This window comes from Somniosus microcephalus, chromosome 18 (genome assembly GCF_052327205.1).
Source record: "Somniosus microcephalus isolate GS21.2 chromosome 18, FLI_Smic_1.0, whole genome shotgun sequence".
Classification (NCBI taxonomy): Eukaryota; Metazoa; Chordata; class Chondrichthyes; order Squaliformes; family Somniosidae; genus Somniosus; species Somniosus microcephalus.
Window position 1 is genome coordinate 47,263,593 of NC_141004.1, and position 16,110 is coordinate 47,279,702.

At 45.4% G+C, this 16,110-nt stretch overlaps 1 protein-coding gene across 1 annotated transcript in view; it reads left to right on the top strand.

The window, feature by feature from the left end:
* The window catches only part of LOC147105256 (plakophilin-1-like), a 93,078-nt gene that overhangs the window by 55,881 nt on the left and 21,087 nt on the right, over nt 1-16,110 (top strand). The window contains exons 7-11 of the mRNA XM_086011421.1: nt 1,627-1,744; nt 4,683-4,853; nt 8,806-8,982; nt 9,393-9,546; nt 15,355-15,541. Coding sequence (XP_085867547.1) covers nt 1,627-1,744; nt 4,683-4,853; nt 8,806-8,982; nt 9,393-9,546; nt 15,355-15,541 — 807 coding nt within the window. The remainder of the gene's footprint in view (nt 1-1,626; nt 1,745-4,682; nt 4,854-8,805; nt 8,983-9,392; nt 9,547-15,354; nt 15,542-16,110) is intronic.

Here is a 16,110-nt window from a genome sequence, read left to right on the forward strand (position 1 = left end):
GTGCTGGGAACTGAACCCTGCACACAGGCTTTTAAGCAATTAAGTTGTAAAGTCCTTATCCCTGCCTTTGGCTCAGGGAAGAAGCATTTTGTGAGTTGTAAACAGGTTGTAAACCCCTCCTGTTTGTGTATGTCCCTTTGTCAAAAGTAAGGTTGTAAGGTTAGGGGGTTTGTAAAAGTAGAGCCCACCTATCTGGACATCAGTGCTTCTGTACTGACTTGTTGGGGATGGACAGATTTTTGAACGATAAGGGAGTCGAGGGTTATGGGGAGCGGGCAGGGAAGTGGAGTTGAGGCCAAGATCAGATCAGCCACAATCTTACTGAATGGCGGAGCAGGCTGGAGGGGCCAAATGACCTACTCCTGTTCCTATGTCTTATGTTCTTATGTTCTAAAAAGGGGCGTGCCCTTCTGGCACGTGGGTCACTCAGAAGAAGAGCTTTTCTTTGTCTTTGGTAGAAGTAGCACTCTTTGTTAGTCTGTGTTAATCAGAAGAAGACTTTTATTTCTTCTATGATTCTTCAGATGTAGAGGTTAGAAGCTAAATTTTTGAGCGAAGAGTGTTAATTAATTGGGAGTAGTCAGAGATCAGGAAAGGTGAGAGGGAAGCCAGCTCAGATATCGTCACTCGTGCGTAAAATGGGTTCAGTCAGAACCAAAGATCCAAGTGAAACAGATAGCCCTTCCACAAGCGGTTCATTGACTCAATACTCTAGAAGCTAATGCCCACATCCAAGAGATTAACACAACCACACCCCTGATGAAAATGAGGTGGTGTTTGCTCTGAACATTATTAATCGCTCATAGACCTGAGATATTTGATAGGCTGCCTATTCAAAGCTCTTAACTTGTCAGCTATCTCAGGAATTACTCTTAAAGTAATCTTACCAATTTATAACCTCAAACTCTGGTCACTGCTATAGTTAATATGCAGCATCTATTAGTGCTGATTTACAGTGATGTATTGAATTGCCAGTGTACCTTTTGCTACTTGTTTTGTTAAGCAGCTCTGTCCATTAATGATTTGCTACTCAACTGCTAAGTAACTCGCATTACATTTATGTGTCTCTATTAAGTGTTTGTGTGCCCAACTTTAAATTGTGATTTGTAACCTGTAAATAATGTTTAGTGCATGATTTGTTTTGGGGCTTCTTCCTTGATGATTTTGTCAGAAAAAGTTAATTCACTCACTCAGCAGGTTGAGGGTAACCTAACCGAGAGTTAGTAAATTAAATCCATTTTGATCTGAAATGAATAGTTTAAGATGGTTCAGTGGGCATCATTCGTCCCTGGACCTAAGCTGCTAGGTAAAACTCCAGACGGTTCCCTAGAAAGGAGTTAAAGCAGGGAATTGGGATTTCTGTGGTTCCTCGACATATATTTGTCAGGACACTGAAACTCCGCTTTCTTACACCAATCCCCTCAAGTCTTTAGCTGTTCCACGTTTCCTTTCTTCTGCAACCTGTAGGATTTTAAATTCCATGCTTACTATCATGTAATCATTACTGCCTAATTTATTTAAACTCTTTTTCACCTTTGGTGGTGCTCTGCACTGTGGGCTTTGACACTTCAATTTGGTTTCTGAATTTAAAAAAATGTATAACCTATTTTAAATCTTGCTTTGCAGGAACCTAAGCTCTGCTGGTCAGACCGGCCGACAGTTGATGCGTGACTCTCGTGGTCTAATTGATTCTCTCATGTCTCATATTCAAGCATGTGTTGATGTAAACCAAGCTGATGAAAAGGTAAGTAATGCAATTAATCTAGATTGGCTTATGATTATGTTGATAAAGATGCATATGTATATTTTATCGGCAAATTATGTAGGACAACCTAATAACAGAACTACTAAGCTGTACAGATCCATTCCAAAAGCTTTGTGTACTTGTGTGAGATACTCAAATTATGCTTTTTGATTGATTTGATGGGTTTCCTCGGTTGTCATCCCATTTCCAGGAAACAAGGGGCTATACAATGGAGAAACATGACATATTGGCCCGGATTTTACTAGGCCTATGACGGCGTACGCACAGCGGACACCGTTGTAAGTGCCCCGCAAGTTCCGGGTTTCCGCATGCGATGCGCTTGTGCGAAAACCCGGAACTTGCGATCTGTCAAGTTTCTCCTTGACAGATCGTACCCACCCGCTGGAAATTCACTTTCGCTGGTGCAGAGTTGGGCTATTACTACTGCCCAGCGAATGCCCACCAAACCCTTACGCCTGGTAAAAGCAGGGCTAGGGCCTCCGTTTACCAGTGTAAGGGTTAAAATAAATGTTAAAATAACATTTTTTCAATGATTTAAACATTCACTTACATTTAAAATTAGGTCAGGTCAATTTCGTGCTGGTTAAAAATGTAAAAATTAAATTTTTTGAAAAATGTAATTTAATTTTAAATGTTTTAATTAAATGGTATTTTATTTAATTTTGAACCTGTGATCATTTATTTTTATTTCAATGTTGTGAAATTGTATTTATTATGTGATGCCTATTATGCTTATGGGGATTCCGTACGTAAATGGAATCCTCATAAGCATCATAGGACTCCCCCTTTGTGATTGGTTAGCCTAGCCCACGTGATCCCAGGGACGCTTGTGATCCGCCTGCGCCCCTGGGATCCGTGGGCATTTCGCAGGCGTACGCCTGCAGGCCCAGGACCGCAAGAGTCCGAAGCTGCGGAGGCAGCAGGTAAATACGTACTTTTCTTGCGGTTCGGAGGCGTATGCGGGCGGCAAGCCTCCGACTGTAATTTCCAGGCCGTTGTCTTTCTTGCCATGAGGAAACTACATGCTCCCCAACTCTCCAATTAATTATCTATAATGTAGTGCTAGGGCTCGGAACAGGACAAAAAAACTGAGGCCTGTTTGTTACAATATCTGTAATACTGTAGTATCAAATGCATCTTTAACTTTGAAATGGCTTGAAAACATGTTCCATTGTGAGTAATGCTAACCAGGATTGTATTGGTTACTTCGACTGTGCGCAGTCACTAGCATATAAATTGTAATAAAGAGAGAATGTTTAAAGAGTACATTTTTTATAATACAGGAAACTTTGTTATATCCGGCACCGACGGGACTGAGCTGTTGCCGATCTATCAAAACTGCCAGACATACCAGCATTAATGTTGAAGCATATGGAGATTTGCAGCTCCGTATCTGGCAACAAACACTGTTGCTTAGCAACAGCTTCTAAACAGTCGGCCGTACCTTAGAAGCGTCTCTGTAGCTTAGCAACAGCTTCAGAGAGACTTTGCAGAGCCTGACTGTTGGAAAAAAAAGCCACAAGAAGAAAAAAAACCTAACAAAACGGCTCCTGATTTCTACCGGTAGATTGAGGTTTCTGGACATACAACCTCAGGATAAACCAAAGTTTCCTGTACGCTCCTATACAAGTACTCAGTAATGAATGTTTCTTTTTGTGGATTAATATATCTGAAATAACTGAAACTTTACATGATAGTTTAAAAAAAAAAATCTAGGGATACACGCCTGAGATTGAGCCTGGCGCACATGATTGAAACAGAACATGCAAACCTTTACAAAGCATCTAACTGTCCTGTACATGACTTGGAAATGTTTGATTCTGACACTGTGAGCCTGAAATGTGAAGTACCCTACCCCCTGGTGTTAATGACCATCATCTTAATTAGCACAATACTTTAAGAAAACAATATTTTGCTTATGTTTGTCCAAAATCCTTTGCCATCCACAATATAAAGCAATAGTTAATTCTCTAAATGCATAAGTGATTACTGTATTTTCCATCAGTGAGCTAGGCTTTGTTCGTCATCCTTCCCTCACAGTAAAAATAGGCCAACATCATTTAACACACAATGGTATTTAATTTCCTCTAGTAGTACAATACTTAACATATTTGCATAAAATTCCTAAATCGGGTTATTGAGTACTTTAACACAGTATGCAAAGTAATTTAATGCAAGCATGTTAACTGATGCACTACCTCCATATTACTTGAAAGATAACATAAGAACAGGAGTAGGCCATTCAGCACGTTGAGCCTGTTCCGTCATTCAATTAGATTATGGCTGATCTGTACCTCAACTCCATTTGCTCGCCTTTGATCCATATCCCTTGATACCCTTACTGAATAAAAATCTGTCACTCTCAGCCTCGAAAATTGTAATTGACCCAGCATCCACGGTCTTATGGGAGAGAGAATTCCACATTTCCATTACCCTTTGTGTGAAAAATGCATCCTGATTTCACTCAATGGCATAGCTCTAATTTTAAGATTGTGTCCTCTTGTTCTGGATCCCCCACCAGAGGAAATAGCTTCTTTTGTCTACTCTCTCGGATCCTTTTATCATTTTAAACACCTCAATTAGATCACCCCTCAAGCTTCTAAACTCAAGGGGGAGGAGCAGATTTACTTAGTGCAAAGATGACGACTCAAAGACTCACTTTACAGGACTATGTTTTAGGGCTTGGTTCTTAATGAACTTTCAGATGCAATTAATTAGCTTAGTTCTTGAATAGCCTCAGATTCCCTACGGTTTGAGGAACATGACAGTTTAATACTTTATATTTGGATATAATTTATTAGTTAAATATGTTAGCTACCTTTTTGGTGACTCACTTATAAAAGGTTATCAGCATAAACCCTAAAGGAGTGTTTTCTGTTTATATTAACTCTCTTATACCATCTTTTACTTCTACCAGTCTGTTGAAAATTGTATCTGCATCCTACACAACCTCTCATACCACTTGGATTCAGAAATGCCAACCGCATTCACCCACTTTAATGAGAATGGAAGTGTGCAGAACCGAAATAAAACAGCAAAGAAGTCCTCTGTCGGCTGTTTCAGCCCTGGAAATGATCAGTTCGATGAGGTAAATATACATGTGATTTCTATCGCTTTCACAATGTTCGAATAAATTCAGATTGCCTTTGAGGCCTCAAAGGCATAAGTCCAGTTGTCCATCTTTTGAATTTCACTAATCCTTTTCAATATGGTAATATAAACCCACAGCAAAATAAATGCATAGGTGCAATTTTTTTTTCTTCTTTTAGCAAGTTTCCCCTGAACACTAGAAGCATAAGAAAGGGAGGAGGCTGTTCCTCCATTCAATTAGATCCTGTCTGATCTGTATACTAACTCCATTTGCCTGTCTTGGTTCCATATCCCCTAATAACCTTGCCTAACAACAATTTATCAATCTCAGTTTTGAAATTTTCAATTGACCTAGCCTCAACATCTTTTTGGGGAGAGCGTTCCAGATTTCCACTAACATTGGTGTGAAAAAGTACTTCATGACAACATCCCTGAATGGCCTAACTCTAATTTTAAGCTTATGCCCCTTTGTTCTGGACTCCTCCACCAAAGGAAATAGTTTCTTTCTATCTACCCTATCAATCATCTTAAACACCTCAGTTAGATCATTCCTTAATCCCCTATACTCCAGGGAATACAAGGCTAATCTATGCAAACCCAAACATTAAAAAGCTATCTATGCCATTGTTAAAAGGTAAAGAGAAGCTGGTCTATAATATTCAGTAGCACAGACTGCTGCTGAGAACTTTCCCAGTGGCACTTCCTACGATTAAAAAAAATGGTAGTCCAATGTTTTAGAGGTTGCTCCACCAAGATATTAATTGTGTTGGATTTAATTTATCCCATGTACTAATCATTAAAAAGGTGAATTCCTGATAGAGAACGCCACATTAACAGAAGCTATTTTCAGTTAAACTGGAAATATCTCCTTGGTGTTAAGAAGAAATGACTACATAGTAAAATCTCTAAGATGTGCACCTCATCTATCTGCCAGAAGGTTCACAGGACAGAGCCTTATGTGACACGTGTCTTCATTGCACAATCCACTAAAACCACTTTCCTCATGCCTGACAAATAAGCATCACAACCAGAGAAAAACTAAAGTCACCTGGTATTATTTATATCGTACCTGTCTTCATTCAGATGACTAGGATATTACTGTGCCATAGATGTATGACTGCAATTTCAGGACTGTAGATTACCTGCCAATTTCCATTATCCACCAGAAGTCCCCTCTGTTATGGCTACAGTGGAGAATCCATTGTATTTGAATTGACAAGGCATTGGCAAAGAGATGGATGGAAATTTATAACAGACATTTATAACCCCTATTTCAAGGACACTTTAGAGCCATTGTCCCAGGGTGCAAAAATGAGGATGGGCTGAAACTGGGACAAAAGTTTTTGAGTACACATTAATATTGGGTTCAATCTGGGGATAGAATTAAACCACAAGCAGTCAGTGATAAGGAAGAACTGGTGATAGGAATCACAGTAGGTATGGATGGAACTTTAGAAAATTTTGAAAATAAATTCATTTGGTTTTCTCTCAATTTTTATAGAGAAAACTATTACCATTGTGAAAAGATCTAGATAAGAAAGCTAGATGAGAATACAGGCCTTTCAGAATAGAAGTAAGATAATAGTTAATGTAACTTTTTTTTAAATATCCATAATTTTGTCTGAACTTGCAGACACTAGTCATTATACTGTTCATTTCAATAAGAGCATCAACAACACACTACAGAAATGGGCCAGTTTTTGACCCATCTTGCCAGCATTAGGCTTATACTCATCTTCAACATTACATATCTTCCTGGTATTTAGTTTTCAGGTATGTGTTATAGTAGGGAACAGGGTAAGCAGTGAAAGAAGCTCTGCTAGAATTTTACTTTGTGCATTTCAAACTAGAAAGCTAGGACATGTAGCATTCAATGCCAATATATTACAACACAAAAGTTAAATGCATTCGGTACATACGACAAACATTGAACCTGGAATCATAGTAACTGAAAAGAATTATCATTCAATTAGGAACTCCTGATGCTGAAAATGTTCCATGCCAGAACTCCATTTAAGTTACAGGAAACTCTGTTATATCCGGCACCGCCGGGACTGAGCTGTTGCCGTCCCATCAAAACTGCCGGACATACCAGCGTTAATGTTGAAGCATACGGAGGTTTTCATCTCCGTATCTGACAACAAACACTGTTGCTTAGCAACAGCTTCAAACAGTCGGCCCGTACCTTGGCAGCGTCTCTGTAGCTTAGCAACAGCTTCAGAGAGACTTTCCAGAGCCTGACTGTTTGAAAAAAAAGCCACGAGAAGAAAAAAGCCACGAGAAGAAAAAAAACCTAACAAAACGGCTCCTGATTTCTGCTGGTAGATCGAGGTTTCCGGACATACAACCTCCAGATAAACCAAAGTCTCCTGTATTCAGTACCCAACCTAAATTACTAATCGCGTTTAAATTCTCTCTCAAAAAATCGACCCCTTGTTAAAATTTGGAATTGTGTATAATCATGAGTAGATTGGGGTTTTTTCTGTTCTCATTGGAGCGTTTTACTGATGATGCTGAAAGTTGAATCTCGGCTATGATCCTTGTGATTTGTTCAGTTTATTAGATCAAAGAGTAAAATACTCCATACAAAACAGAGGGATACTATTGTGTTAGGAAGCAAACCTGCACCTAGATTTAGGAATCTGAAGACTGATTTTAAAAAGGGATCGATTAACTTTTAAGGTCTGAGGCTGTTCTTAAAAATTGACAAATAAAATCTTGATTGCATGACATGGAGAGGAAAGGAGTACTGTTCAAAGAGTATGCAAGTTCCATGAACATTAAGTTTTAGATGAGTTATCTCATTGCAAAGCAATGGGACTACCATCTTCACAAATGAAGGAAGTAGCGACTCCCGATTGAACACTTGAAAATGCCTCAAAAGGTCGATGCTCACGCTAATCTTTATACTTTTGGTTCTCAACTGGCTGATCAACTGGTCTTTGGAAATGGCTTTCAGCCAATCAGAGGACACCTTTTTGCGCTGGGAGTGTCAATTAGTTAATTTTACAGTTGAAAAAAAAGTCACTCCTAACCTTTTGTAGCTTTGTTATTGTATTAAAGTTTGTTTCAGCATATGAATATGTAAAGTGAAAACTTAGTGAAACTAGTTGATCTCCATGGTCTTGCACATGGTAAGTCAAGACCAAGTGATGTCATCCAGAGGAGCGTGGTTAGAGGGGCGGGGTGGGGGAGGGGGGAATAATTGGAGCAGGACACACTTTAAAGTCACATATTCTGTCCTTTTTATATTCCCATTATAAATTAACTATGTTTATATTCAATGTTCCCTTTAAGCAGAGTGGCGTGCAGCACTCTGGAGGTCCTACGCAGCCGGCTCACCGGCTTTTAAATGGGAAAAACCGTGCATGAGCTGTATTTTAAATGAGTTTTAAAGGGGCTGTGCACCCAAAAAGAATTAAAGGGAACATTGTTCATAGTTATAATGGAAGCTGCCTTTCTAAACTTGTTGCATTGTAATTACATCCTCCTGCCAGTGGCGACGCTGCAGCACTTTCCCTGACGGATGGCTTTAACTCCAGGATGACATGTTTTACATTCATGGAACTCCCTTTTTGTTGACTTCACTCACCCAAAACCAATGCTCAAACATTTAATTACAATTTTTTTTTTTTATCATTGATCGGTTGAATCTCTTTCCCAATTCCAATATATTTTTTGCAGAAATACCTGACATATTGCTACCTCACAATAGAAAGAAAATAGGGGGTAATTTTCACTCTCGGTGCAGGCGGTAAACTGGTAATTGGGGATTGGCTTCCTGTTGTACGGCCCATCTGATTTTCTTTTCCATTGGCTTTAATGGAACTGAAACTTGGATGGCCAGTCCACAACCACGAGTATGCTGTCCCTGCCAAAAGTGAAAAGTGGCCCTTAAGTGTTTGTATTGCCCTTTTTATAATTGTAGGTATTTTCTTTTCCTTCCACAGACAGATTATTCTAACATGCCTTTCCCTCAAGAGGATGACAACCCCAAAGGTGTTAACAAGCTTTCGCATTCGAAAGCAATCAAAATGTATACAGCTCTTTTGGATAAATCCAAGTCTAATGCTACACTGGAAGCTACTGCTGGAACTCTGCAGAACCTTACTGCCAGCAACAAAATGGTACGAAAACTTTGGATGCAGGGAAGAGGAAAGGCTCTTTTCAGATGGGCTAGCAAAACATTGTTGTTGAACATACAAAAGGGATTGTGTCATGCATTGGGCTATTATGCTGCCTGTTCATCTCTGGAATCAAATCCAGCCTGATCTGGGTGTCCTCTCTATGCTAACTGTAAGGATCCTGTGCAAAATGAGACTGGGTAGAATCAGCCAAACCATTAAACGCAAAAGTGATTTACATAATGCATTAATTTTTTTTGCAATAGAAAAATCACATTTCCTATTTTAGTATCAATTTTTAAAGCTTGGAGTTAGTTTTCATTTACTTTAAATCGTTGGCACCAGATCAACAGGTATATTCATCCTATTTGCACAGTTTTGGAAAATTTAATTCCTTTTGATTTTCTTTCAAGTCATCATCCCTGATGTGTTCAGCAATAGTAAATAAAGAAAAGGCACTTCCTCAGATCGCAAAGCTTCTCAATTCAAGCAACTCGGAAGTACAGAAAACTGCAGTTTCATTGCTGAACAACATGGCAAGGCATAGAAATCTCCAACCACAATTGGGTGAGACATTTGCTTATAACACTCTCTCCCAAACAGGGCAATTGGTTATATATTCAGTCATTGTTCTCCAATATGTTCTTACTAATTTCAATTGTGTTGTCCCTGTCCCATGATAAATCATTAACTAAATAAGTGTTTATGCTGTCTGATTGAATGCTTATGATTTGTCACTTTTTTTATTTTTCTTTCTTGGTATTAAGAGGGGTTAAGAGAAAATGTCAGAACACAAAATGTGATAAAGATAATGTAATAATACTTGTTCAAAATAAAACGGGAGTGATGAAAAATAAGAACATATTAAATTAAATTAAACATACAGGCTGTCAGCAACAAAAAATGTGATGTCCAAAAATGTGACCATTACCCAAATAAGAGTTCTGTAAATAAATTCACAAAGCATAAAAAATAAAACATATGAGTTAGAAGCACAAATTCAGCGTAAAGCGTATGATGCAGTTGCCGTTACACAGACCTGTTTACAAGCTGGGCAAGACTGGGAGCCAAATATTCCAGGCTATAGCATCTTTAGAAAGGGAAATTGGGAAAGGCAGAGGAGTAGCAATATTGATAAAAGACACGGCTACAGCAGAAGCAAGAAAGGATTTCAGTAAGGGTGGTCAGACAGTAGAAACATGGAACTAAGGAACAGTAAAGGATGCAAGACTCTGATGGGAGTTTTCTGCAGACCACCTGACAGTAGTGATGTAGTGGAGGGATGCATAAATACAGAGATCAGGGAAGCATGTAGCAGAAACAATGTCTGGAATTTTCCCCTAAAAAATGGTGGGTTTGGAACTTGGGCGCAGTTAAATTGTTAAAAATGGGATTCCCGACCTGATCCCGCCTCCAACCTGCCCACTTCCAGTCTTGACAACGGCGGGACAGGGGCCAGAGTGGGGTGGAGGGGAGGGCGACGGTGGGACAGGGGCCAGAGTGGGGTGGAGGGGAGGGCGACGGTGGGACAGGGGCCAGAGTGGGGTGGAGGGGAGGGCGACGGCGGGACAGGAGCCAGAGTGGTGTGGGGGGGGGAGGGCGACGGCGGGACAGGAGCCAGAGTGGGGTGGGGGGGAGGGCGACGGCGGGACAGGAGCCAGAGTGGGGTGGAGGGGAGGGCGACGGCGGGACAGGGGCCAGAGTGGGGTGGAGGGGAGGGCGACGGCGGGACAGGGGCCAGAGTGGGGTGGAGGGGAGGGCGACGGTGGGACAGGGGCCAGAGTGGGGTGGAGGGGAGGGCGACGGCGGGACAGGGGCCAGAGTGGGGGGGGGGGGGGAGGGCGACGGCGGGACAGGGGCCAGAGTGGGGTGGAGGGGAGGGCGACGGCGGGACAGGGGCCAGAGTGGTGTGGGGGGGAGGGCGACGGTGGGACAGGGGCCAGAGTGGGGTGGAGGGGAGGGCGACGGTGGGACAGGGGCCAGAGTGGGGTGGAGGGGAGGGCGACGGCGGGACAGGAGCCAGAGTGGGGTGGGGGGGAGGGCGACGGCGGGACAGGGGCCAGAGTGGGGTGGAGGGGAGGGCGACGGTGGGACAGGGGCCAGAGTGGGGTGGAGGGGAGGGCGACGGCGGGACAGGAGCCAGAGTGGGGTGGAGGGGAGGGCGACGGTGGGACAGGGCCCAGAGTGGTGTGGGGGGGAGGGCGACGGTGGGACAGGAGCCAGAGTGGGGTGGAGGGGAGGGCGACGGCGGGACAGGGGCCAGAGTGGGGTGGAGGGGAGGGCGACGGCAGGACAGGAGCCAGAGTGGGGTGGAGGGGAGGGCGACGGTGGGACAGGGCCCAGAGTGGGGTGGAGGGGAGGGCGACGGCGGGACAGGGGCCAGAGTGGGGTGGAGGCGAGGGCGACGGCGGGACAGGAGCCAGAGTGGGGTGGAGGGGAGGGCGACGGTGGGACAGGGCCCAGAGTGGGGTGGAGGGGAGGGCGACGGTGGGACAGGAGCCAGAGTGGGGTGGAGGGGAGGGCGACGGTGGGACAGGGGCCAGAGTGGGGTGGAGGGGAGGGCGACGGTGGGACAGGGGCCAGAGTGGGGTGGAGGGGAGGGCGACGGCGGGACAGGAGCCAGAGTGGGGTGGAGGGGAGGGCGACGGTGGGACAGGGCCCAGAGTGGGGTGGAGGGGAGGGCGACGGCGGGACAGGAGCCAGAGTGGGGTGGAGGGGAGGGCGACGGTGGGACAGGGGCCAGAGTGGGGTGGAGGGGAGGGCGACGGCGGGACAGGAGCCAGAGTGGGGTGGAGGGGAGGGCGACGGTGGGACAGGGGCCAGAGTGGGGTGGAGGGGAGGGCGACGGTGGGACAGGGGCCAGAGTGGGGTGGAGGGGAGGGCGACGGCGGGACAGGAGCCAGAGTGGGGTGGAGGGGAGGGCGACGGCGGGACAGGGGCCAGAGTGGGGTGGGGGGGAGGGCGACGGCAGGACAGGAGCCAGAGTGGGGTGGAGGGGAGGGCGACGGTGGGACAGGGGCCAGAGTGGGGTGGGGGGGAGGGCGACGGCAGGACAGGAGCCAGAGTGGGGTGGAGGGGAGGGCGACGGCGGGACAGGGGCCAGAGTGGGGTGGAGGGGAGGGCGACGGCGGGACAGGGGCCAGAGTGGGGTGGAGGGGAGGGCGACAGCGGGACAGGGGCCAGAGTGGGGTGGAGGGGAGGGCGACGGCGGGACAGGGGCCAGAGTGGGGTGGGGGGGGAGAGCGATGGCAGGACAGGGGCCAGAGTGGGGTGGAGGGGAGGGCGACAGCGGGACAGGGGCCAGAGTGGGGTGGAGGGGAGGGCGACGGCGGGACAGGGGCCAGAGTGTGGTGGGGGGGAGAGCGATGGCAGGACAGGGGCCAGAGTGGGGCGGGGGGGGGGTGGGGTGACCAACCCGCTCCCAGAGGGCGGAATGTCAATTTAAATATGGTAATTAGGCTGGAAGCCTCTTTTTTAACCTCCATTTTGAATTTAACTGCATCTCACAATTCTTGAAACCCGGCAGTTAAACCGAGGCGGGAACTGCTGGATGCAGAAGCTAAGTGGATTTATACCTACCTCCAGGGTCCATACCTAACCCCTGCCGCAGGCCTCCAATCCCCACCATCAGGACCGCCCCCACCCCACCAATGATGCTGAGGCCAGCCACAATTCTCTGGTGGCCAGTCTTGATCCTCTCTGTTCACCCTCACCACCCCCCCCGCCCCCAACCTTGCCGAATCCCCAGCCCGCCAATTCTCCAACCCCCTCCCAATCCCCAGCCAACTTCACCGCCCCCCTGCCCCTAGCTCCTCCTCGGATACCACTCCCGATCCCCGATCCTGCCATGCCGATCCCAGACTTCCCTCCGCCCCACGATCCCTGACAATGCCAACCCCAGAATCCCTCACCCGGACCGACCTCTCACATCTGAGGCCTACCTGCCCGCAGCGAGCTAGCCTCTCAATCTGGCTGGCTGCGGGCGGGAATCCGAGGCCTCACATTCAAATCAGGCCCTGCTGTTAAAGTTTCCCACCCGCCTCCGAAGCCCCCCACCCCCAACCCGCCTCCCTTGAGAAAATTCCGGCCAATGTGGTTAAAATGGGAGATTTCCGTTTTCACGTAGACTGGAAGAAGCTGAACAGCTCAAGTAGTAAAGGCCATAATTTTCTAGAATGTATCAAGGACAGTTCTGGAATAACAGGGTAGAAATTCGTCTGGGCTCAGGTTTGGGCACTGCGCAGACAGCACATGCACGAACCAAGAGGCCCACAGCCTGCTCGAAATTGGGCTCAGGCCTCAACTCAATAATGTGGCTGACACCTTATTTAGATAAATGCTACATAATGAAGAAAATGGGTGTAACGGTGACCAATATGTTTTAGAACCAACAAGGGAACAGGCCATATTAGACTTAGTGATGGATAATGAAGAATAATGAACCAGAATTAGTTAACATTTTAATGGTAAGGGAACATTTTGCAAATAGTAGTGCAGCTAAACTATTGTGGTCAACAAATGAGGTAAGGGACAAAAATCAAGCTAAAAGACTTACACAAATGGAATGTTGGCTCTTCCCTCAAGGGGATTGGAATACAAAGGGGAGGGAGTTGTGCTTTGGTTATACAGAACCTTGGTCAGACCCCATCTGGAGGACTGCATTTCGTTTTGGTCATCGCACCTCAGGAAGGATTTATTGGCCTTGGAGGAGGTGGAGCACAGTTTCAGCAGAATGATATCGGGGCCTAAAAGGTTAAATTAAGAGGACAGTTTGCATAAAATTGGCTTGTATTCTTTTGAGTTTGAAACGTTGATGGGTGATCTAATCAAGGTGTTTAAAATGATAAAGGCCTAGAAATTGGGTTGGGGCGCCCAAGTCGCCTGAGCGCAGGATTTAACGCAGCGATCGGAGTAATACCGATCGCCAGAAATTCAGTTTCAGTGCCCCTTGAGGGACACGGGGCGAGGCTCGAGGCGCTCCGCATCCCTCTTAGGGCGCTGAAACTGATTATCGCAGCGCAACGTGCCACAGCACCACACGCTGTGGCATGGCACACTGCGGTACTGCAGGCCTTCCTCCCACTGTTAAGGGGGAGGTGCCTGCAACAGCGCGATCCCCGCTCGCGAGTGCCGGCAAATGAGCCCGGCACCAAGGAGAAGTGCCGGGCTCTCGGGAAACAGCTGGCAATGCCGCAGGGGTGGGGGTTAGGAGGCCGGGGACGGAGGTGCTGGCAGGCGGCTGCCGAAAAAGCGGCCGCCCCGCACCTCCACCTTAACTTGCGCCGCTGCCGGCACAGTAAGGCCCCGTGAACCGGGCATGGGTAGCGAACGGCGCAACTGCAGTGTTCGCTACCAAATATCGCGAGCGGGGCACGAATGCCTAACGCCACCATTAGCGCCCCTGCTGAATATCGCGGGAGACGCAGCCAGTGGCGCTACAGCCACTGACTGCCTTTTTAGGCGCTAACAGGTGGCGCTACTCACCCAATTTCTCCCCCAAAGGCTTTTGATAGATTAGATACAGTGAAACTATTTCCTCTGGTGGGGGAATCCAGAACCAGTGGACACAATCTTAAAATTAGGGCTTGGCCATTCAGAAGTGAAAGTGGGAAGTACTTTTACGCAAAGGGTAGTGGAAATCTGGAACTCTATCCCCCAAAAGGCTGTGGATGCTGGGTTAATTGAAACTTTCAAGATTGAGATCGATAGACTTTTGTTAGTTAACGGTATCCAGGGATATGGATCAAAGGTGGGTAAATGGAGTTGAGGTATAGACCAGCCATGATCTTAATGAATTGTGCAACAGGCTCGAGGGGATGAATGGCCTACTGTTCGTATGTACTATAGAGGATGACTGAGTTAATGTTCTTAAGAATAAACAGCGTAAATGACCATTTATTACTTTTCTCTGGAGGTTCTGCTGGGCTCCTCCCAAAGTTACAGCAGGAGAATGGGAGAGCCCCCACGGAATTTCCAAACCAGTGTTACCATTTCATGCCTATAGATCTTGAAATGACACCATGCAAAGTTTAGTATATGACCACTTAACCCATCAATATTACATTATTTTTTAATTAATAAACATGCCTATACCTCTCTTTAAAAATAGTAGAAAAAAGAATGTAATACAAACACAGAAAGCATTTGTATTCTAATCTTTGCACAATGTAATTTCAAAGGTATGAAGGTTTTTCTGGGGTAATACACTCACTATGTCCATGAGAAATTCACCCAGCTGTAAACCATGGATGGGGGGGTTTAAAACAAAATAGGTAGAATACCACAACATTCAGATGTTGGGAGAGCCAAGATTGTGATTTTAATATTGGTGTCAAAAAAGGTAAATGATTAACCAATTTTTATACCCTCTGTCAGCATCTCAGACATTGCCAGAGTTAGCACGGCTTCTCCCCGATGGAGGCAGTAACTCCAAGACTTCAGATGACACCGCCACTTTTGCCTGTAACATTATGCGAAATCTGGTGCCCAGTAATACCAGCATGGCAAAAACTGTACTGCAAGGTTCTTTGTTGAGAAATCTGTTTAACCTCAGCAGATCCAGGTAATTGTTTGATCTTCATCAGATATTTTGTCTATCAAAACTACCAAGCTGTTCTTTAATCCAAAAGCAAAATATTGTGGGTGCTGGAGATCTGAAATAAAAAGAGAAAATGCTGGAAATACTCAGCAGGTCAGGCAGCACCTGTGGAGAGAGAAACCGAGTTAACGTTTCAGGTTGATGACCTTTCATCAGAAGCTGTTTGTTAAACTCTTCATCATCCCATTATAATTTGAAGGTGTTAATGCTCCAACAAATGGGTTAATGCCTCTACTAAAATAGTAAAGAATCTCAAATGTAACGTGTTAGGTATCCTCAACATAATTTTAGGGGGCTCTGTTACTGAAGTTAACTGAAAACCTTATTTTGCAAAATACAAGTTGATTTCTTATTCGGAAAAAATTTAGAATCAGCGTTGCTGTGCAGAAGCACTCCAGCTGACCCATTTAACTCTGTCAGTATTTCTTCAAATTTAATTAAGAAAGATTTAAACTCATTAATCAGGAGCGAGAAAGAAGTAGCTAACTCTACTATTGAATTCTGGAGGGAAGATTGTCGCATGGACCTCCATG